This window comes from Phalacrocorax carbo, chromosome 2 (assembly GCF_963921805.1).
Source record: "Phalacrocorax carbo chromosome 2, bPhaCar2.1, whole genome shotgun sequence".
Lineage (NCBI taxonomy): Eukaryota > Metazoa > Chordata > Aves > Suliformes > Phalacrocoracidae > Phalacrocorax > Phalacrocorax carbo.
In genome coordinates, this window is record NC_087514.1 from 37,789,718 (window position 1) to 37,813,793 (window position 24,076).

The following is a 24,076-nucleotide window of genomic DNA, read 5'->3' on the forward strand; positions in this document are numbered from 1 at the left end:
AGCACAGACATTTAGGTCTCTGATCTGGACAATCAGGGAACTAGAATTACACAGTGTCCCTGCTCTGTTCTTTAGGTATAGGCTTAAAATAAGCTTTGGTTCCTTGTGTGAACTGTAGACGAATGACATTTTAGGCTCTTGCACATCATAATATTCAGTACACATCTATTTCTTGAAAATTAATCATTCTTTTGAAGGTTTTTATTAGCTTATATAACTCATTTCAACTCAAGAGAATCTAATATCTCTAACCACAATTTATTTTCTCTATTTTCCCTTTAGCAATATGAAGCAAAATCAACTTCACTTTCAACCCATTTTATGCTTATCAAACCAGAAATAACTACACAATAGTTGCAGTGACTAATTCAATTCATAATTTATCCTAACCTTACAAACACCCTCTTAACCAAACTATAGAACTTACTAAGCTTACTAGAAGTTATTGTCAGTCTAAAGATTCTGTGTAAACATCAAAAACCTGTAGTATTACTGACAGTAAAACTCAAGAGCAAGATTCCATTATTTTAAGACTTGAAACACCAAATCCCTGTTCTTTGGACAACCATTTAGAGCTTTGCTTAAACTCAGATCAACTAAAAGATTATCACTGATGTTGCTGTCTTTTAGCATAGGACCACAAGATGAACTGAAAGCAATGAACTCCATGAATGACATAAGAGACCTGCATGTCTCTCTTGCTTCAATGACTTTATATATTGGTAGAGAGAAACAAATACTGAATATGGTATTTGTTAAACTTTTACACAGGTGTTCGGTGACAAGTATAATGCATGAAAACATTGCTTTAAAACTAGTAGTACATTTCAAGTTTATGGCTTCTTTCTAGACAACGGTCCTGCAGATCAAGGAATCTGGTAAAAAAAATACTGTTGACAGTATCTGCAATAATGTTGCAGTTAAAATTTCAGTGAAGTGCCACAAAAAAATAAAATAACAAAATCTTTTCAAGGTTATTTCTCACCTTAGCTGTTTTGTAAAAATAATTACTCCAACTGTTTTACCAATCCTGGCATTATTAGTATACTATATTTCCGAAAAAAATGATCAGCATTTACTTGATTTTTTGAAGCACAGCATAAAAACTCATATATTGCAATAAAAGCAAAAAAGATAAAGACTTAATGGGACTTACTAGAGTTAGAACAAGCTAATCAATGTAGCCCAAAAATAAAAATACAAGTTATCCTTAACTGCCCATTTTTAAAAGAGAAATTCCTTTTCACTGTTCACTCATCAAGCTCTCCCAGGAGAAGAGGAGCCTTTATCTAAAAGAAATGAAAGCTATGTCCCTGAAGATGCCAGGGAGAGAAGAAATATTCCACCATGTCAATGCAACCACTCAGTCTTCAAAAAGACAGTAGAGATTTGGAAAAAAAATCTTTATGGAATATCCTGGGTCTGGCTGGGATAGAGTTCATTTTCTTCATAGCAGCTCACATGGTGCTGTGTTTTAGATTTATGACTAAAACAGTGCTGATAACACACCAAGCTTTTAGCTATTGCTGAATGGTGCTTGCGCGGTCAAGGCTTTCTGTGTTTCTCACTCTGCCCCACAGCAGGGGGGGCAAAAGGCTGGGAAGGAAGACACCTGGGACGGCTGACCTGAATTGACCAAAGGGATATTCCAGGTCATATAATGTCATGGTCAGCAATAAAAACTGGGCGGTGCTTTTTTCCAAATTAGCTGTAGTCTGAGGATTGGCTAGGCATCAGTCGGCTTGTGGGAGGCGATGAGTGATTGCTACGGCATCACTTGTTTTAGGTTTGGGGGTTTCTTCCTTCCTTCTCTTTCTTTCAATTCTTAAACTATCTTTATCTCAACCCACGGTTGTTCTTGCTTCTGCTCTTCCTATTCTCTCCCCCTACCCCTGTGGGGCAGTGAATGAGCGAGGGGCTCTGTGGTCCTCAGTTGCTTGCTGGGGACAACCCACAAGGAGGGAAAAAAACATCTTTTGGAACTTTTGCCTGCAACAGTTCATTGTCCATCCAAATACTAAATCTTTCAGGAGTTTCAAAGTACTTGGTAATCAAGATTATCAGAAATCACCTGTGATACAGATAGAAGAAGATAATATAAATGAAGAAGAATATAAATGGAAGATAAATGGAAGACTGAAGATCAGAGCTCTTAGAAATTGTGATAACAGTAAATTGCATTTATTGATATTTTTTCCTAGAATCAAATAGTTCTATTCAAATTGGGATGAACTACATCAGCCTAAATAAAAAGCCACTGAATGTCAAATACCTATCACTTAGAAAGTCAATTACATCTTACAAAAGGAAAGCTTAAGATATTTCATTCATACTAATCATATAATTCACAGAGCAGTAACATCATGATTGTTCATATGCTAAGCCTGGTCCATATAATACAATCCTTCTTTTGCTCCAGTAATAACCACCAAGGAGGACAAAAGTATGTAAATGCTTTACACACTTTGGGATGTAATGCAAGTGAAAAAAAAAAGCAGCAATAAACCAGTGCTTTTTTTAGATACAGAGCATGCCTCCTCTTTTCAGCTGCTAAAATTTGAAGGAAACAGAAAATTTAATACAAATAGCTTCATAAAAGCTATGACCACCACTCTGTGAGACATTAGAAATGGAAGCATGTAGATCTATGGCAATTTCCAAAAAAGCTGCACCTACATATTTATCTACACAGTAACTTTTTTCAGAAATTTCACTAGGAAGGCAGTAGTGATGCAGATAGTCAACTCATGCATGCAAGGACATTTCACTTGACTTTTGAAGATGAACAACTTTGCATTTTTTTTGAGAGAAGAATAATGCTGGATCATACTTTGCTAAATATCTTATTGCAATCTGAGAGCATCAATGCTTATTGCTGTACTAAGTCAGCATTCAGTGATAAGAACATGAGACAAATAACACTGCTGTTATCACTTTCCCATGACTTGGGCTAAAGCAGCGATCACTATCTCTGACATAAGAGAAAACTTATCATCTTCCACTGTGCTACACTGAGTTTCCTGCTTTCTGGTGATTCAAACCTGAGGACCATTATACAATGAGGAGTTCATGATCCACACAACTGACCCGAGCAAGTGCAGGTCTGTGCTGTGCTATGCTGTGCTGCACACATCACTTGGCCACAGGATAAAGTTAGCCTGCTAATCATAAGGGAGGAGACTGTAGGCAGCTCCCACTTGGCATTTGCCGATTACAGCGCCTGCATAGTCTTATCTTAAAAGTGAACCACCGTGCTGTCGTGTGAACATCATTTGCTTGACAATACAAATTCTTTACTTATAAGAAAAACGAAACTAAATTATTTAATTCTAAGAGCTCTAAGGACTGTAATGCTGGTGAACCTTAGCATGGCAGGATCTGTGCTGCGTACCATGCCACGACTAGAGGTCTGTCCAATGTTGCACAACTTAGGGTTCCCAGCATCTCAAGGGATGTAAGATTTTCTATGCTATCCCCTTTTTCCACTTCAAAAAGGCATTTAAATCCACACCTTATGGAGTCTGAGTGCCCCTCTAACGGAGACCTGTAACATGCTTGCACCAGTGCAACATCTGCCACTGAAAATTTTGCAATGTATAGTACAGCCAGTCTCTGCATGCAGAAGAGGCCTACTGCCTCCCAGTGGCGTCAGCTTTTGTGCATGCACTACACAGCAGATGCTCACTGGCAGTGTTGCCAATTTCCCAATAGCTTCCAGAAAAGAAGAGTCAGCAAAAGGGGAGATGATGAGCAATTCACACAGCTTTCTCCCACACAATCATTCTACTTAAACCCCAACAAAACAGGCTGTGGGCCAGAAAACTGTTCTGAAGATGTAGTACAACTCACATACCATCTTTCCCAGGGCCTTGTGGCCTCTCTTCTGGCAAATGATGTATTCTAGTCACATAACGGAGGAGAAGTTTTTGTCCAGCTGGGAGAGACAACAAGAGGAACAACCTGCTGCTAATATTAGAATAATTTATTAGGTCTAGAGTCTGTTTCCTGCATGTTGCCAAAGACCTCTAAGAAACAGGGAAATCAGGAATGTCTGTTGAACCAGAGGAAATGTACCAAAAGCACTGAAGATTGGACGCCCTTTCATTAAAGCACTCAGAGACTTATTAGAAAAGCAGTATAGACTATATAAGGGGTAGACTACCAGACACTGAGTTGTTGTCTCATCCTACAAACAATCTCCACTAAATTCTGTTTATCTCCACTTGTTATAAAATGTAAATATATCACCAGCCAATCTTTCAGGGATGTTACAATTATTATGTAATTAACATTTGGAAAGCTCTTGAGGAAAATAGAAATTCTAAAGATTAGAAGAAGAGTTATTAAAGAAAACAGAAGACATCAGGTATCTCCTGATAGCAATAGTTAAAAATATATTACTACTTTAAAGCACATTTCTATCTTTAAAGAATCTGGTTCGTTACTGCATAGCAAGAATTACACATAATAAACATGATGCAGACAATCACTGAACTTTCACTTAACATTTCTATATTGAGCAGAAAACCCCACTATTACTGTGAAACCAGCTCTGAAGAAAAGACGAGATCGTTTTACAAGTCCTGATGCTGCAAACATTTGAATGTCGCTCCAATATATGACTATTTGCATTGAAATCATGGTGGGTTTTCAGAATCATACAGACTGGCATACGCGTCAATGTACCTTCAGGAAACGGACTTCAGTTATCACCACCTTTCACTTCAACCACACCTGTGTGAGCTTCCTGGGTACATTTATCTTTGGAGTGGTGCTTCACAGTTAACTACTGCATAGCATGTATTAACATATGGTAACATTTTTAATATTGTGAGCATGCACAAAGATTGGACAACAACAAGAAAAAGGTGATTGAGCATTATGACTAAACATCAATATTGTGTAGAACTATACGGAATTTATTTTTCATCTTTCTTGTAAAAAGCTCAAGAATGTATATTTAAGTCCAAGTGTGCCACAAAAAACCTGATGCATTTACCATGTGTATGTTTATGCATAGCAATACATTTAAACAATGGCATTCTTACACTTAATCAAACAATTGATTTTTTTTAAAACCAAATGAGTCATGCTTTGGTGACCATTCAATCAGTATTCCTGGCAATTTCAGGGAAAATACAGTTCAGTCCTCTCCAACAGACATCAGTGAGATACGGAGGGAATAACATGATTTCAAAGTCTCAATGGACTCCAGCCAAATGCGAAAGACAGTTTAAGCCCAAATGTCACAGAATTCCAAAAGGACTGCAGAGTTTCACAAAGAACTACTTCAGCTCCTGATTAGATTTAGAAAACACAATACTTGGCATTACAATGTATACAAAACAAGCCACTTGATATAATTTTCAGTCACAGACCTCAACTGCATTACCCTTTTACATTTACAAATACATGTGATTTTACAGTTGCAGTTCTCAGCTTTTTAAAGTCAGGAAAATCCTTTCCACTATCATGTCATCTGCCAGTAATCTATTTCAGCCACCTGCATAACTGAACCCACTTAGAAAGTTACCAGTGTGTTAATGGCCTTCCTATGCATCTTATGTTATACACAGAGTGATAACTGAAATGAGAATATAGCCCCATAATATTCTTTTTCATCTTTGCACATATACTTCTTTTGAAATGGATCCTTCAGAAGTAGAACAGCTTAATTGTTTCTTCTATTTGGAATGTTTCATTCTAGCTAAACCTTCATCAACAATTCTGGTGTGAGTACTAGGAGGTTTTTTTAAAAGAAAATATATCTATGGTCAGTTTCATGCTTTTAATGCCTAAATAAATCAACCAGACTCTGAAAAAGATTCTCTGGAACGCACATCAGGATGGAAGTTTGTATTCTGCAAACCCCTGCATTACAAGTAGGGTACGCAGTAAAATCATCTGCTACAAATAGTAGAATTTGTTTTCCCAGAATCCAGACTTAGGAGCATGAGGGTTTGTAATTTTTTAAGAAAGGGCTGAATAAGCAACCAATACTGATCTCTAAAGGGAACAAGTCAAGTAGCTATATGCAACAATGCCCTGCAATTCAATGATGGCAGAAAGCCATGATTTGAAATTAGTTATACTGCATATAAGCAGTGTAAAAAGCATCAAAGCAGTTAATGGATTAATGCAGAACATAATAAAAAAATTCAACCCCAGTATCATACAGTTACTGATCTGGAAAATATAGCAAAGAAAAATACCTATGTTCACCAATAGAAACTTAAGTTCTTTATGTTACCTTCAAAAGAAAATAAAACATCCTTCCTGTGTAAATCTTTGTCATATCCTCAAGTTTTGAGCACTTCTGCAGGATGTAACCCAACTGTTACATCAAACATAAAACACATACTGTCATCAAATTGCAAAATGAGAACTAAAATAAAAGCCAGCCTTTCAGAAGCACAGCACTTTCAACACCAAGATGTGCACATTGAACTTTCTACCAGTGGCAGTTAGTATAACATGGCGATATCATAATCACTGTAACCATGGCTATTTGTCAAATATGCCATGGTTTTGCTTCAGAACCTCAAAATCACTTATATGACGTTCTACCCGAACCAGAGGTCCTGTTTGTGACCTTTCCTGGTTTTAAGCTAATTTTGTATAAAACGTTACCAGTTTCAATAAAATACATGAGAGAAAAATGTTCCAGGTTTTGCATGGCACAAAACCAGAATGGATTCTTACAATTAAGTCCTTATTAAAAAAAAAACCCAAAACATTTATTTGTACACAGATAATATTCTGCCCAAACGTCAAGACACTAGAAAATAAAATTTTCCTTATACTGCCTTTCTGGTTCTGGATACCTTGAGGGATTCAAATGTCCAGAAGGAAAGACCTACAGATCTATTGGATACCTTTTCCTCACTATTCCCACAGAAGTTAACAAAAGACTCTATTCTGTATGTGATACATAATGAGCCCAATAACATCACACACACAAACACACTTACCTACTGTACCTTCCAGATGCCACAGAATACTACTTTAGGAGTCCTGTAGTTTATGCCAGTACAAGACACCCATTCAGCTTGCTTTTTATGTCACACTGATAAAGTTGGAAAGATCTGTAAATTGCAGGAGGAAATAAGGAGATAATGTAGCTACAGACTAATTAAGGCCTTCACTGGAATCCACGGATTAGTTTTGGAAATACCAACTGATTCCATGAAGACTACAAGCCACGGTCACAAACAGTGTGACTTTCTTCAAACACAAAGAACTAATTGACCCACTGTTACACCTGAGTGACCCAACCCATTATCTCTTCCTTTCTGTGAAACAAATGCATGCATCAAACTTAAAACTACTGAAAAAAAGAAAGTATGTAATAATTCACAATTATTTAAGCATAGCAAAAACCATTTTTTTTACCATGAGCATAGTCAAGCACTGGAACAGGTTGCCCAGAGACCTTGTAGAGTTTCCATCTTTGGAGGGAGTGAAAAACAACTGAACAATGTTCAGAGCAACCTGCTCTAGCTGATTGTTTTGAGCAAGGGGTTGGACTAGGTACCTCCAGCAGTCCTCTCCAACCTCAACAATTCTAAGATTCTATGAAGACTGTAGTAAGGAAGCAACAGAAATGTAACAGAAACAGAGTAGAGCACCACACGTCTTTCTGATTTTTAGATTAAGGACCAACCTGAAACAAATAATTCATGATAGAATTTGTAAATATAAGAATGCTGAGATATCTTCAGATTGTGTATTTCCTGTGCTTTGATCCCACATTAAGTTCTATATAGCAAAAATTGGGAAAAAAATTGGAATCCATGACTACCTTGTAACCATCTTACACTGAAGCATTTAAAAATGGCAGAAGAGAGACTATTAATTAACTTTCTTCAACAATTTCCCTCCTTTCACAACTAGTAATTCTAGGAAAGGGAGAAAGCAGTAAGCATAAAGCCTTCTACAGTGCAATTTAGCATACAATACAGTCTACTGGAAAATTACAACCAAATCCTCTGGAGAGGTTACAAATTCACATTGCATAAGCTATGTAGCTAGTAAGTCTCAAATAAACCCACTGAAGTTAGAACTATGACACAGCTAAGAAAAAGAAGAACCACATGAAAGACAGTAAAGCTGATTCTCTTCCATGTACATAAATACATTCGCCACGTAGAACCTGCAAGTGATTTATGTAGAAAATCAAATTAATTACTTTAAGCACCTGAAACATTTGATATTTCATAGGATTCTGATGCAGCTAGCAGTTTATTCATACACAAATACAGTCTTCATTACATTCACTCCTGAAAGTTGCAAGTTAAGCCCTATGAACCTTCACAGAGCTGCTGGATATTTTAGCTTCAAATATAGGGAGCAGATTCAAACTAATCTATGTTTGATTTGATATTACACTTTCTAGATTAATCTATAATTTAAAAAGTATCAGAAAATACACATAATTTTTTGCAGTTACCCAGCAGTTCCATTGCATCATCTTCATTGTCAATATCTTCCTCAGTTACAGATGGAGCTGTGCTTTGAGCAGAATCAAAGGAGTCCTGAGAAAGCATGGCAGCCAGGAGTTTCTTATGTTGCTGCTGCTGTTGTTTTAGTCCTTTGGTCTTTGGCTCCATTTTTAAGCTGTGAGGGAGGAAAGCACAACTTTTACTGGTTCTCTCTACAAAATACGTCACACATTTGGTCAAATTACTGTAGCCCATAATGTCCTCCAGATCAGAAGGTTAATGCCACCAGGTCACACAAACCAGCTGGTTATCACTCATTCCCTGATCATTGGATGTCATAAGTCAGTTTGTGTTTTCAGTTCCTGTCTAAAGTTTTGATTGAATGAGAGTGGGAATTTTCCCATTGCCTTTATGGGCATTAATCAAGTCTAAATAAGCCACATATATAGAACAACAGGATGTCAATTACTAATCATTACTGCTAAGGCATTGATCGCACAGCAACAAAGCTGAGAACAAAACTGCTCCCTTGAGTGGTTATGTTACCACAATCCCACAGGATTAAGGACTATATAGTTATAACAGTTCTCATGGTTTGTTGACTTGTGTTCCTAACCTAAGTAGACAGCTGGAACTGCAGAGCAGTTAGCAGAAGGGTCTAAGGCAGGACTTGCTACAGTTAGCAATTTCTGATTCCTTACAATATCAAGATAAATACAACAGGACAGAAGTTTGGTGCCCCACATGAGGGTATCAGCAACACCTCAGACTGTCTTACAGCCTGTTGCACGAAGGCAGATCTGTTGATCTGTTGCAAATGTTTGAAATTTAGTATAACTGTCCTGGTTTCAGCTGGGATAGAGTTAAATTTCTTTGTAGTAGTTAGTATGGGACTATGTTTTGGATTTTTGCTGGAAACAGCGGTGATAACGTGGAGATGTTTTAGTTGTTGCTAAGTAGCACTTACACTGGTCAAGGACTTTTTCAGCTCCCCATGCTCTGCTGGGTGCACAAGAAGCTGGGAGAGGACACAGGGGGACAGCTGACCCAAACTGACCAATGGGATATTCCATACCCTATGACATCATGCTCAGCATATAAAGCTGGGGAATAAGAAGGAAGGGGGGACATTTTGGAGTAATGGCGTTTGTCTTCCCAAGTAACCGTTACGCATGATGGAGCCCAGCTTTCCTGGAGATGGCTGAACACCTGCCTGCCCATGGGAAGTGGTGAATGAATTCCTTGTTTCGCTTTGCTTCCGCGCGCAGTTTCTGCTTTACCTATTAAACTGTCTTTATCTCAAACCATGAGTTACCTCACTTTTACTCTTCTGATTCTCTCCCCCGTCCCACTGGGAGGGAGGGAGTGAGCGGCTGCATGGTGCTTGGTTGCTGACTGGGGCTAAACCATGACAATAATCAATGAGAGTTCGTTTCCCACTGCAAAGATGAACACTAATACAACAAAGTGGACCTTGGAGATGAAAAATAGGCTTTAAGTTTATCCCTCGAGGAAGCTTCCCAAGAGCCTTGCTTCTTCTCGGAATTTCTCTAAGCAATTTTTCATGTAGAAAACTATTAACAATGACTTGGAAATGAGCTTAATCCTATTTTCACAGTGTTTGAATTTCTGAAAGATGAGGTTGGTACCAGCAGGATTGCCATCAGCCCTTTTATGTGGTCTCTTATCACATATTAATACCATACCTTGCTCCCTTACAGCAGCAACAGATAGCAGTACAAACACAGTGACGAATACAATCTTTGCTCTGTAGCGATCCAGAATATTAATGGCAAAAACGTGACCCTTCATCAGTTTGACAAGACATCACTAATACAGCTACATCAGACTGGCTACAGTATCTTTCTTAGTCATAGTAGTAGTGAAACTTGTCCTGTCAGCTGCTCAAAATTAATTTCTCTCCTTTTTTTTAAATAACTGGGCCTGGCTTTCAGATATACATCACGTGTGCTTCCGTTGCACATCATCACAGAAATATATGTTTTTTAAGGAGGAAATAGTGGCTCTTTCCCACTGTCCACTGCTGAATGGAACAAAAAGTGAGGTTCATGGTTGCAAAGACAGAAAAAGCAGACAACTCACGGATTCCCAAATACCATGTACTATGTGTATTCACTAAAATCTGTGTTATGCTGAAAAGACCAATATTGAAAATGGGCATATTATCGACAGACCAGTGGTCCATAGGACTATGCTGTTCTCTGCATTCAGTCCCCTATAGAATGCTACAAATGTGTAAGGACCCAAGGCCTCTGCTTCCACCAAACAAAACCCAAACTTGTACACTACGGTCCATGAACTCAATACAGAGAGAGGGAGTCACACGACACTGATGGCAATTACTCTACCACTGATCTGTCAATACCTAATCCTCTGGATATTTATATAGTATTTCATTTATGTAGTATTTCCTTATGTTTAGTGATAGAGAATAGAAAACATATTGCCTGGAAATAATGGGACAATTACAGTTTTCACTTTCCTGTTTTTATGCTGTAACTGAAGATTAGGATTAGTTTTGAAAGTTTGCTGGTTTATCATATAAATCCTGGTAATAAGTGATCAATCAACTATCACTTCTTATTAAAGATTTCTTATATCAAATTTAACAAGATATAACAGGAATCATTTAATATGAATTTCAAATTGCTCCCTCTTTCAGTTGCCAGGTGAAAAGTGTAACTGATTTTAGGTTACACGAACTATGACGTAGATGAATGAAATACAGATGAGGTAGCCAAAAATTCTTTACAACTGATAACAAATTCACTTAATCTCTTTTAATCTCATAAACCCCATACTATTCCCACTACTTTTGGATGACCTAGATATATGCTACACTAAAACTAAATTATTATTACCTATTACTTGTATCATGCACTTGGTATATAGTCAATTCCAAATTCTGCTAATAGTACTTTAATTCCCAGTAACACTGAATCAGACCTTGAAGAAATTGCCTGTTATTAGTGAACTATTATTAAAGATTCAGAGTAGCCTTGATCAATACAGGTTTCTCAAACTTCCATATATAGGTAGCATCAATTTCAGTATCACCTCTATCTTGAAGTTCTGTGATTTTATGATTATTTTGCAACACTGCAAACATGCCTTTTATAAATACCTTACAAAAGCTGATGAAATGCTAATGAAGCAAAGAATTATCCCAGACAAAAAATCAGTCATCCAAATGTAAATCCATATGCTGAATGTAATTTAATAGTTATTCATTTCCACTGAAAATCAGTATTCCCACTTAACGATACATATTTTCTAACAGGTCTTCAACACTTACTGCACCTAAAAACTAGAGATATCAACATCCCATGAGTCTCTCCTGGCATCAAGTACCCCATATTCTCCTTATTTCACCAGGCAATGTGATTTTGTCATGATACTCAACAAGACCTCTCAAATGCTATTCTCAAAGCCATTCATCACATTTTTTAATTATAGCGTTAGCTGTGAGGTTTCTCACAGCTTGTACCACCCTCTACAAAGAGAAAAATATGCTGCTTTGAATCATCTTTGTTACTCAGAACTAAACCTCTTTGCTCCCATCTAGAGACCAGAGATGCTTATTTCTGCTCCTTCTTATTGACAGAAAGGATACAATATCCTCAATTTGCTCTGCAACATGGAACAGACCTTGATTCACTGTCTTTATTGGAGTGCTGAATAAGAAAAAAGAAACCAGGCCCTCACAATCAAGCTACAGTGCCAGGAACTGCACTGGAGAGACCCAGTGTCTGAGTTCTGTTGGTCCCAGTCCAACGTCTGGCTGAGGGATCATTACTACATGTTCCTACTTCTTTGAAATAGTAGTACTTACAGCTTCCCCCACAATAATCTAATTAAAAGAAGAAAAAAGTGCTTACGGGTAACAAACATTCCCAACATGTGAGGAAAGTTAATGAATTCAGCCTGTAAGAGTACAGCAAGTGACAGACTAGTTTCTCTGTTTCAGGGAGGTGAATTGCCATGTAGAAGGTGCATGGAGGACATCACGAAAGAAGATTCACAATTCAAACTGGGGGATGAGAGGCTGGAGAGCAGTACCACAGAAAGAGATCAGGGGGTTTGGGGTGATGGCAAGTTGAATATGAGTTAACAGTGTGCCCTGGCAGCCAGAAGGGCCACCTGTGCCCCGGGGCGCATTAAGCACAGCATAGCTAGCCAGTGAAGGGAGACGATTGTCCCCCTCCATGCTGCACTGGGGACCAGCGACAGGACACGAAGAAATGGAATGAAGCTGCGTTAGGGGAAGTTCAGACTGGAGGTTAGGAAAAGGTTCTTCACCGAGAGGGTGGTCCATCATTGGAACAGGCTCCCCAGGGAAGTGGTCACGGCACCAAGCCTGTCAGATCTCAAGGCGTGTCTGGATGATGCTCTTAGTCATATGGCTTAATTTTAGGTAGTCCTGTGAGGAGCAAGGAGTTGGAGTCGATGATCCTTATAGGTCCCTTCCAACTTGAGATACTCTATGATTCTATGATAATACCTTAAACCTTTTCAAAGGGAAGGCAGAGAGTTTCTGCCTTCATAAGAGAGGAAAAAAAGGTGTCTGCTGCAGTCAGAGTACTAGTTAAAACCAAGGAGAAAGGCTACAGGGCTGAGGGAGAACTGTAGGTGTTTAAGGCAATTAACAGAGGCAATGTCCAAGCTTTACTCTTAAGAAAAAAATATTGAAAAATTATAATCTCTTCCATGTAGCTGAAGCACATTAACAAATAAGCATGCTGTCCCACCCTCAGTCAAGTGCAATAAATTGTCAGAAGTTATTAACTGCAGAGAATACAATTTTCTCTCCAAGAATTGTTATGAACACCAAGACTTTAAATATAAGAACCGAAGATTAATTTGGAAGTCCTGTTAAAAATAACATAGATACTGTTTCCCTTGTCTAGCTTTCCTTTAAATGAGAAGAAACAGATTTATCACTAAAGTGTCAAGGAGATTAACAAACAGCTGCTACCAACTGCTGAAAGGCAGAAGGGTTTGAAGCATCTGAATTAAGTGATACATCACAAAATAATTACACAATGGGCCCCAATCTTGTCAACATACACTTAGTTTTATACGTGGGGATAAAACCATGGGATTGCAAATTAGTATAAAGCTAATCACATATAAAAAAGCATGAGAAGAAACCACTCACATATTAATATCTTCCATTTATTCTGGATGGTGCCACACTATGGTGCAGCAATTTAATAGCCCTGCACTCTGTTCTCAGAACCGGAGTGTTACAAAGACAGATCCACTTCAGAAATTATAAAATATCTGGGCAGAACCAAAATCCCACCTTCCTCCAGGACTGCTGCTATCCTCACTGTCCCACTGCTCATTTTTATTTCTTGGTATTGGTGGCTGCAGCATCTCAGCAGCTAGGGGGTCAGCATCGTTCTCTTCACGACCAATCCATTCTCCAATCACACGAGGTCTGAGAAGGGGGGTGTTAAAACCTGTTGTGTCCTGAAGAGAAAAAAAAAACACCCAGAAACACTGCACTGCTTGTTCTCAACCACACATGTAAATAAGAAGAGAAGAAGAAAATAAAACTATTCATTACAAAAGTACAAAATCAGTACAGTGCATTATAATTTCAGAGGGCTACAAAATACCCAGAATCAATCATGGACTAATGAAAGATTCCCATTAACAAAATTCCAAGACAGATTTGCCCACCCCGATGCCTCAAATGTCTCTTATTTTACTTTTCAATAGCAATAGTAGAAAACTGGGGTATCAACTTGAAAAATTAGACATCTTTTTTAATAAATGCACAGCTCTCAAAACCAGTACTGTGTCAGTTCTGCTAAGCAACAGATGAGGTCACTTGTATAATGAACACCCCAACCGAGAGACTGTTGTAGATTAATAGCATCACTCTTATTTGCATTATAAATTAATGCAAAACTAATAAATACATCTGCATTTGGCATTTTAAAAATAACCCTGCTGGGATTTACATAATGTATCTTTCAGTTCTGAAAACGGTATTAACATTTTAATAAAATGCATTTCTGAAACCAGTACTCATATTTTTAACCACTTACTGGAAAAAGCTGGAGAGGATTACACGAAGCAAGTAAAATCCAACTGGAATATTCAAAACAATAGCGATCATCATTATATTAGGAATTTAGATCAATGAAACAAATTGTCCTCAAAAATTGTGTGAAAAAGCTGTTCTGAAGTGGTGAGTATTTCTGTTCTCAGTTTTACCAGAATAGTTGTAGATAAAGGGTCATGTACAACAGTACAGTCAAACTAAAAAACAAGAATGTATGCAAAAAAAAAGCCATGAAAAGACAGGATAGGAATATTTATTTTGCTTTAATTAAACTCTTTTCAAGGCTAGCAAAGACATTTCAAATACAGTGTTCCTAATTAGGAGATATATATTTTATTCCTATCCTTTAATGAGATAAATTTTTAGGAAAACAAATCCTTGGCTGTTACCTAGCTCAGAGTCCAAATAAATATTCCTGCCAGAAAACAATGTTTTCCAAACAAAGAGCATCTGGAAAAAGTACAGCACAGTAATTACCTAGCCTAGCAACCACATTTTCTCATCTTCCTAAAAACAAACCATTTTAAAAGTGTCTTCCTAATGGACACAGATATGGTAAAAGCACAGTTTAAAGTAGAGGCCTCTACTGAAACAAAACAAACAAAAAAGGTCTGCAAACTTCTTTCATACTAATATCTTTACCCTGCTCCCACTAGATGCTGTAATTTTGCTCAGCAGAACTCCAAGAGCTTCCATCTTGGCAGAGCCAAATATGACCCAGACCCTGGATTAGACTCATTCCCCCTTGTTCTTTTGTTCTGCCTTCTGCAATGTGCCTGTGAGTGTATTACCACACTCTAATCTCCATACTTCTGTCCAGAGTTCTCCATCACTTGTCTAATACACTTTTCACACAATGTCTGTTTTCTGCAAGGTTGACAAGACACAGTAGGACCACTGAAAATGGAATGCAGACAAAACAGAAGAGAGAAATCTGAGGAAAACATCACGGCTTCAGAGGTTTTAGAATACCTAACCTCTGGCATCTTTCTTTTACGTACTTACAAATATATATTTTGTGCATCTGTCTGGTGCTGTGTCATAGTCAGGTCATGTAGACTAGATGACAGTGGCCTCTGGTCACTTGACAGGCGTAACATGTCACAGGTATGACTACCATCATATGCCTATGAGCTAGGAAAAAAGATATTCCACTGCCCACAATGCTGTCATTACACAAAGTGCCTACAGTAGTTTAAATAAGAACTATTTGGCTCCTTCTAAGGTTTATTCCTGCTACTCTAGCCACTTTCTCCCTAGGATAATTTCTAATAATTAATAAAAAAAGGTTGCCAAAACTTGTTAAACTTGCAACAACCTGCAGAGTTAATCTTCCTAAAAGCTTTCAGTCCCTTAAGTGAAAACGAAAGGCACCTAAAAATTTGCCCTTTTTTCAGTACACAAGTTTTTCCTGACACTGCACACTGCACTATCAGCATATGAATAAGTAAACCATGAATCCTGTGTCTATCCTTGTTATGCTGATTTCTTTTCTAGACATTTTACGGATTAAAGTAGCACTTTCATATTTTACTTAATAGAAATGTAATTTACATTACATAGTCATGCTTTTCCTCACTTTTTCACCTTGCTTTCCTTTTTGAATCTTGTTAGATTATTACACTGCATTTTCAGTGACCTAATTTATTTTCCTCCTTTCAACTATATAAGAAGCCACAGTGAAAACAGTAAATGAAGACTCAGAGACAGCTCTATTGAGAATACCAGAAAGTTTAGCTGGCACCTTGTTTTAAAACCTTCAATAAATTCAGATGAAGTATCCTGTTCTCAAACAAGTTTTCATAGGTTTTGTTTGTTGTCCTTTTTTTTTAAATAGAAACCTGAGAATCCTGACTGATTTCCATTTTATATTCCCTCACGTATAACAGAAGAGATTGACAGTAACATTAGTGTACACAGAAATATTTTCAGGACAGGTAGGTATTTATATCTGCACTAAATGGATCTAGAGGATTATTTTATGGGGTAGTCCAGGTGTCGTTCACTTTTTACACACATCAGTGGCTACCAACTTGACACACTTGAGCTTCCTTTTTATGGAGAGCAGGAGAAGAAGGGAAAGGCTGGAGGACAGCTGAATCTCATCTTCACATTGGGCTGAGATGTGTTTGCAGTGTGCAACCCCTACCAGGGAGCACATCATTTGTGTATCCATATAGTTGAGCAGAGTTTAAAAAGCTCAGTAATTCTAATTTCTGATACGGATTTTGAGGGAAGCTCCATAGTGTGAAAAACTTTTGGGTGAGCAGAAATTTGTTTAATTTTATGACTTAGAGTAGTTGTTTCTTTTATTTTATTAATTATAACCTGTGTTCATTGTAGTAATACTACATGTAAGAAGAAAGTATGCCCTAGACACAGCATAGACAAAAAAATTTAATATTAACCTTAAGGATCAGAATCTGTTACGAGTTATTAGATCATCTTCACTTCAGTCTGATTCCAGATCTCTAACACTTAGCTGTCTCCCATTATTGATTTTTAAAGTGAATGAAAGACATCGTTGGGAATTCCAGACAAATTTCACAATGTTATGACAGGACCTTAGATTCTCTAAAGAACACTTAGCAAATATTTTCCAAGCATTTGTCTGGTTTTTTTCAACTGCAAATACTAAGACTAGAAATATTTTCTTCTTAAATAGTTGAGATTATTGGGATTATGTGACATTCTGTGGATTGGAGCTTTACTTAAGATTCATGTAGTGGAGCTACAGGTCACTATTAGCAATTCAATCAAAAGCCAGAAGATGAATAAACCTTCCCCTGCCTCCTTTCAAATTGCTTTAGAATTATTTTATTTTACTCAGTCTTCTACTGTGGCAAGAGGAAAAGGGTGTGACTCCTTATTTTGCACGGAATGGTTCAAATATATTGCTGAAAGGGGAACAATCATATAAACCCATTTTAAACCTATTTCTGCACTGTAGCATCCTCACTACATTCTGCCCCAACACATCTTACAATGTAGACATGCTACAGTGCAACATATATTACAGTTTATTTTGTGACATAAACACAAGTAGGGTCTTCCAGCAGCAGCAAATCCTAGAGGAGGCGCATCATCAGTAGCCCCATGGTCAAAGCATTCTCATTGGACATTGGAGCTTCAGTAGTTTGGCTAGTCTATACTTCTGCATGAATTTGAACTTCCACTTCCCAGGGAAGTGCCCTAACAGACTTAGGAAAAATCCTGAAACTCACAGTGAACTCAGTGGGTTTTCCTCTATGATTTTTTTAATCAAACTATAATTCTGTGAATTTCACCAAAAGGCTAACATCCTAGCTCAACTTCTTGTATGTGTACATAAAATTCTTCACATTATTGAGAAGCTTTAGAAACCACACACTTTCATGCATAGTTTCTGTGCAGTGGTAAGGAGGTTGAGTCAATTCAGAAATTTGTATTATACTAACTCTGCACTTCAGCCATCAAATCTGAGTGTCACAAGGCACCCCGTCTCATTTTCTTTCCTTACATACCTTCCATGGCCTAGAGGCACACTCTGAATCATCAAGAGACTGAACACCAAACTCTGCAAGTCTGAAGTAAATGAGATTTAAAAAGAGGGAATCTATACAATAAATCTGTTTTAATTGCAGTAATCTTAGGAATTTTTTTTCACAATTACATCAGTGAACTCTGAAATCTTATTAGACTATGTCAAACTGAAAGCTTCCATTTTGACTGACCTTGTCTGTCAGTATTTTCTCTACCTCTGTATTGGACTGAAGCCCTAAGTCCCGGCACAAAGCTAATAATAGCAGATATTTGACAAGAAACTGTTAATGAAACACCCTTCCACAAAAGTGATTGTAATTCAGAGCAAACTGGCTTTCCAAATCCAAATGCTCAAGTAACTAAGCAACTAACTAATTAACTGGATTACTTGGAAGAAGAGCTACATCAACCAACAATACTGATCAAGTGCTCCCCTGACAAAGGCAGCTAGAGGTTACTGCAGCCAGAAAAAATTAATTTTTTGAAAAATACTTACATGAGGAGAAACAAAAATAAACATACACATGCATTCTCTGTTGCCTCCAAATTCGTAGTCTAAAACACAGATGAAGCAGCAGGATTATGGGCTCTGTCCTAATCCCCAAGAATGTTCCCAGTTGTTGGGAAAATAAAGCAAGGAAAAACATATAGAAGAATTTATTATTGTGTTTAGTTTTATGTCTCTCATGACATCTGTATAATGCCAATGCTATAACAGAATCCAATGCCAAATTTGTTTGACCTGTGACATGTACCTGAAGGGTTAAATGGTTAATCCAAACCACAGCTGAATGCGGTTTCAAAACTGATTGTGCTGCCACAGCCTAGATAAAGAAACTGTAGTATCAGCATGTGTTTCTGGGAAAGGAGTTACAATGAACTTGCCTACTTTTATACCTGAAAAATACACATCGCCTGGGAACATGCACCAGTGAAATGGAACCAAATTCTGTCTAATGGTAAACATTATCAGGTAGTCTTTGGTTACTTTTGGCCCAAGCCAAATAATACACTTAGAAATAAGTCACAGGAACATTTCAGGAATTAGGTCCTGTAAGGGATCATTCCTAAGAGGCAGGATTCCATAGAACTGTCCAGCCTATGCTTAATTTCTTATCACAAAACTAGTCTTTATGTCCATTAAAAATCTTTAAGGGGTAAAACAAGTGATAGAAGTTAAGTTCTAAAGTTCACTAAAGCCCACGAAGAAAAAAAAATTGTGCTTCTCCTGGAAGCCTGTTGAGCAATGCTGCACAAAGGAAGCACAAAGAGCTTTATTGTTTGGTTTTTTATTTGTTTTCCAAATAACTTTTGATTTTCAATTCACCTGTCCTCATCAGAAACAGATGTCAAAGCAGATGCAGTCTTGTAAATTGTCAGGTAATGTTTGCTATTGAATATACATACCATAATGTCAAGTTTTATTTTAAAAAACCCAGCACCTTCCAATTTTAAATGATAAACAATAAAGAAAATTAACTCTGCTCAGACTTGATCCTGAGGAAATTTACCAAAGATGTTCCCCATCTTAATTTTTATACTGAATAATTATATTTTAAAAATATGAATGTTTTTGAACAATAATCTATCACTGTTTTAAAAAAATTAACACAGAAGTATCTCCTAAAAAATATATGTAAAAAGTACATGATAACAGGCTCTAGCCCAAAGTGGTTTTTCCTCCCATGAACAATATTTCGTATGTTTTTTCTAACAAACAAAACCAAATGGAGTTGTTCTTAAGTATTCTTAAAGGTAATTCTTAAAGGTAAAGGTCCTAATGGAAGGACTTTCTAATTGTATTTCTTATGACTTCTGAGGACAGTTAAGGAAATAGTAGGAAGGAAGATTTAGATACTGTTATACTCCTAATATGAACAACAAAATAAAGCAAGATCAAGGGGAAAATGATAAGTAAAGGCCATGGTTTTGAAATGACAGCAGCCCCATGTGCACATTACTGCATGGTAACAGTGATCAATCCTGTCTAACTGGCCTTTCCTGGAAAACCCAGTGGAGATATTTTATTCGCACTTGTGTCTGAAATGCTCGTGCCTCATTTTACCAAGAGAAAACAAAGTTATTTTTAAAATTGTCTCATATATTAGGTTTTATTCCCATCTCTTTTGATCCTATTTCCCAGATAGCAATGGTTTCTGACACCACAAACACAACCCAAGATTTTTGGCACTAGAAGCGTACTGCTTTTCACTGCTGAGATTATGGATATTTAAACCTAAATGTTTCCAAACATACACAAATGTACACAAACTAACCCAACAGACTATATTAAGCAAAGATGGTATCAAGATCAAAAGCATTTCCATGGCCTCATTAAGATTCTCTTAAACTCAGCAAGATTTTTTTTTCCATAGTTGACAGCGCCAACTTTTAATATATCAGCATATAATGTATTTACCTATATAGCTTTCCATACCCAAACTTCCTCTCAACCCAATAGAACTGAAGTGCGTACACCAGGACAGGGAGATGCAGCTCTCATTGACTAAAATTATTACAATCACCTGTCTTTTTGTACTGTTCATTAGGCATACAGTGAATCTTACCTTATCAAGTTCATCCGAAATAGCAATGCCTGAAAACAAAACAGATTAAAAAAGTATTTATAAATATTCTTTCTATAAATGTCTTTTACTACTGTAAGTAAAAGCAAGGTGTAATCTGAAAAGTTTACATATTGTTCTCTGCGCACTGCTGTACCATACAACGTATCATATTTTATTCCATTAGTGAAATTGCCTGGAAACAACATACTTTAACTTTCCTCAGCTGCAATATTAGCAAAATGAGTTTTCAAAAACCTATGGAAATGGTAACAGCAGATGTGCCAGTAAAGTGACAACAAGCTTAAGTATACTTCTACCTGCTATCTAAAATTAAACCAGCAATATAATATTTACATATGGACACCTTATTATGCAAATCTTGCCCTGACCAGCATGCATAACATTATGCTGCAACTACAGGGCAACGTGGACGTGAGCCTTCTCTCTTCTTCTCTATGGTTCAGTGTAGGAATGATTCTGTGAAGAGAGATGGAATTTGAAGAGAGGAAAATTGCAAAGTAAAAATTCACAATAGAATGCAAAACAGTTTTTATAAACCGCCTTAAGAAGAACTTGTTTCTTTGCTCTTGTCACTTCTGCTGATGCATAGATGAGGCTTTCCTATGCTTGCTTCCATCATGTCATCTAACTCTTTTAATTAAGACTATCCTGTAGCACGTTAAATATGCACAGCTGGTCTCAAAATTTCCAACACATCCACACACCTCAGTCCTATCACATGGAGATATCAAGTAATCATACGTTTAATACTATCATTTTGAAAATTCTGATGTACTGAAAGAAAATCATTTCCCACGTTCCTATGAGGTTTGATAAGAAGCATTTCCAGGTTAGAACTTCAATTCAAAAACCAAAGAAAAGCATCTCCTGGTGGTGAAAATAAAGTGGAGAAGTACCCATGCATAGGAAGAACACACACTTGAAACTTGTTTTCCAATTCATATGTTATGAAGACAACTTCTTCCAAGAAATGCAAGAGATGTTATTGCTTAAAGCATTTAACGCCTGACTCTGCAGGACAGTGAATGTAGAGAATGGAAGGTTTTAGGGCTGCTTCACCATTGCTCTGCCTCAAGTCACTGAGCAGTGGACAAGAAAGGGACTGTTGAAAAAGTTCTCCTCCCTTTATTGGGGAAGGTCTTCTGATGTCAAAGGCAAATCCTTCAGAAATAAAGAAGCACGGCTTTACCCTTTCTCTCACAGCGCTGTTTCTCACAGACAAAATTTGCCATAGTTTTATATCATACTATAATTGACAACTATACAGTAGTCCTACCATTCTTTCTTTTTACAATGAGAAAGTGCAGTGTTCCAACTAACAGGGTGAGAAGTTTGCTTGCCACCAGCAGCTAAGGCTCACACATAAGATTTAGAGCAGGAATTAGGCACCTAACTGCCAATTTTATGTCTTTAAAAATCCTCCCTTTTACAAGTAATTAAGGGTGCTGAATTTTGATCAGGCATCACAAGTACCCAGCCCACTCAGCTGTCTGGTGAACTACACAGACAGATTCAGGGCACTTGTCTCTGCTTTTGAGGGTAATGACTCTGTGCTGTAAGGGTGCTGGAACAATAAAGTAATTGGTCTGAACATGCTTTCACAGTCCTTCAGAAATGCTCCACAGCCACAACTACTGCCATCTCTGATCAGCAACAAATCTGGAGAGGGGCTGTTCATGCTGGCACAGCCGCTCTCAACTGGAACACTTTTATCCTGCCAGTATCTTGGTTTTTGAAGAGAACTGGAAGAACAAGGTACTCTCTAATTGCAGGAAAGGTCTGGCACGGTAGGATTAAATGAAACATGACTACCAGACAATGTAATAATAACACAACTTATTAGTATTTATTGTACTTTAATTACTATTATTATGCCTACATTAAGCAGATTGCCCCAAAGCATATCTCACTGTATTAGGCCTGTACCTTACATTTTTTTTAAATACCTAAAATATTAAACCAGTTGTTTGTCATGCCTTTTTTTTTTAAATCAGCATGGATTATTAAATTGCCCATACATATACAAAACATTCTTTACAAGATTATCTTAGATTTCTGTTCCAAATCTTCTATCCCTTTGGCAACCTGCAGCAGCACAACGGTAAGAATGAAGAAATAAAGATCATGATCATTACAGCATTATAGCATCATCTTTGTTGAAAAAGCCACCTCCCAAAATGTACCTGCAATGTGTTTTAATGAAATAAAATGCCTTTTAAGTCTAGAATGAGTATCTTTCACGGTAAAGAAAAGACTTTCTGCTTAGGACATTCTGCTTAATTTCTAGCTTACCAGGAAATGAACTTTCTTTCAAAGGAAACGTTGTTAACAACAGTTCCATGAGTCTTAAAAGTGCCTAGCTCTTTCATGAGCAATTCGTAGCAGAAGAGTTTTATTTGTTGCTGCTCTCCTGCAACAATTACAACTGGATACAACTAATCCAGTCCCTAACGCCTCTCCACTCAGTGACGTTATTCCTCTTTGAAGAGTGATCTTTAGACTTGGATGCTCTCAATTCAACAGCATAAAACTAATTTTCAAAACAGTAGGCACCATATGAGTTCACATCTTTTTGAAATGGCAAGTCATAAAATCCCTGTCTGCTACATTTTTCCTGATGAGCTTTACAGTAGCTTAAAAACTTGCACTATCTTCATATGCTACACACACCTGAAATGATAGAACAGGTGTTCTGATAACAACGAAGCTTCAGAAACATTTTGCTTTTATTTGTGGTCCTTAAATAATTATAGAAGTCGTAAGAAAATAACATGCTACTACTATAATGTATGCCAGACTACCATTATTCAGCTCAATGGGAACAAACAGTTTATGCATTTTCCTAAACATCCAGAAGATGGCCACAGAGCTCCCAATAGCCAGTTTCCCTACTCGCCAAACAAAGCCTTCTGGATTTGACATACAGAGTTTAAGACATACTAAGACAACTCCTATGCAACTCTGACTAACTCGACAAAATACATTCGTAGGATCAGTCTAGGCCAGGGAACTTGTGGATGGCTGGACTGTCAACCTCACAGAGCATCACAAGTTCTGTAACAAACTCCAGGACAGAAACAGCTTTATTAATCTACCATTATTAATACTGCAGCTTTGAGCATGAACACAGGAATACTGTATCATATATCAACTGCCTGGCAGTTAACTGTCCCAACGCATTCTCCTATCCATTGTAAATCAGGGGAAGCATATGTTCCCTCACTGATGGGACAGGCCATCTCAGATGTACTTGCATTTCCCATGGCAAAACCCTTTTGCCATACTGCAGCTGGCAGCATAGTAAATTCTAGCCTCTGTGCCTGTTTGCACCACGTATTAAACACAAAGTAAATTGAAATTATTTATTTCACACCATACTTGGATTATAAATGACATAAAATGATTGTTCTGGTTGCACCAAACAAAGC

General features: G+C 37.4%; 1 protein-coding gene across 1 annotated transcript in view; it reads right to left on the bottom strand.

Moving 5' to 3' along the window:
- C2H8orf34 (chromosome 2 C8orf34 homolog) overlaps window positions 1–24,076 on the bottom strand; it is a 170,844-nt gene that overhangs the window by 93,730 nt on the left and 53,038 nt on the right. The window contains exons 5-7 of the mRNA XM_064442579.1: window positions 20,628–20,656; window positions 13,768–13,937; window positions 8,450–8,616 (exon numbers count right to left, since the gene is read on the bottom strand). Of these exons, the coding sequence (XP_064298649.1) occupies window positions 8,450–8,616; window positions 13,768–13,937; window positions 20,628–20,656 (366 nt within the window). The remainder of the gene's footprint in view (window positions 1–8,449; window positions 8,617–13,767; window positions 13,938–20,627; window positions 20,657–24,076) is intronic.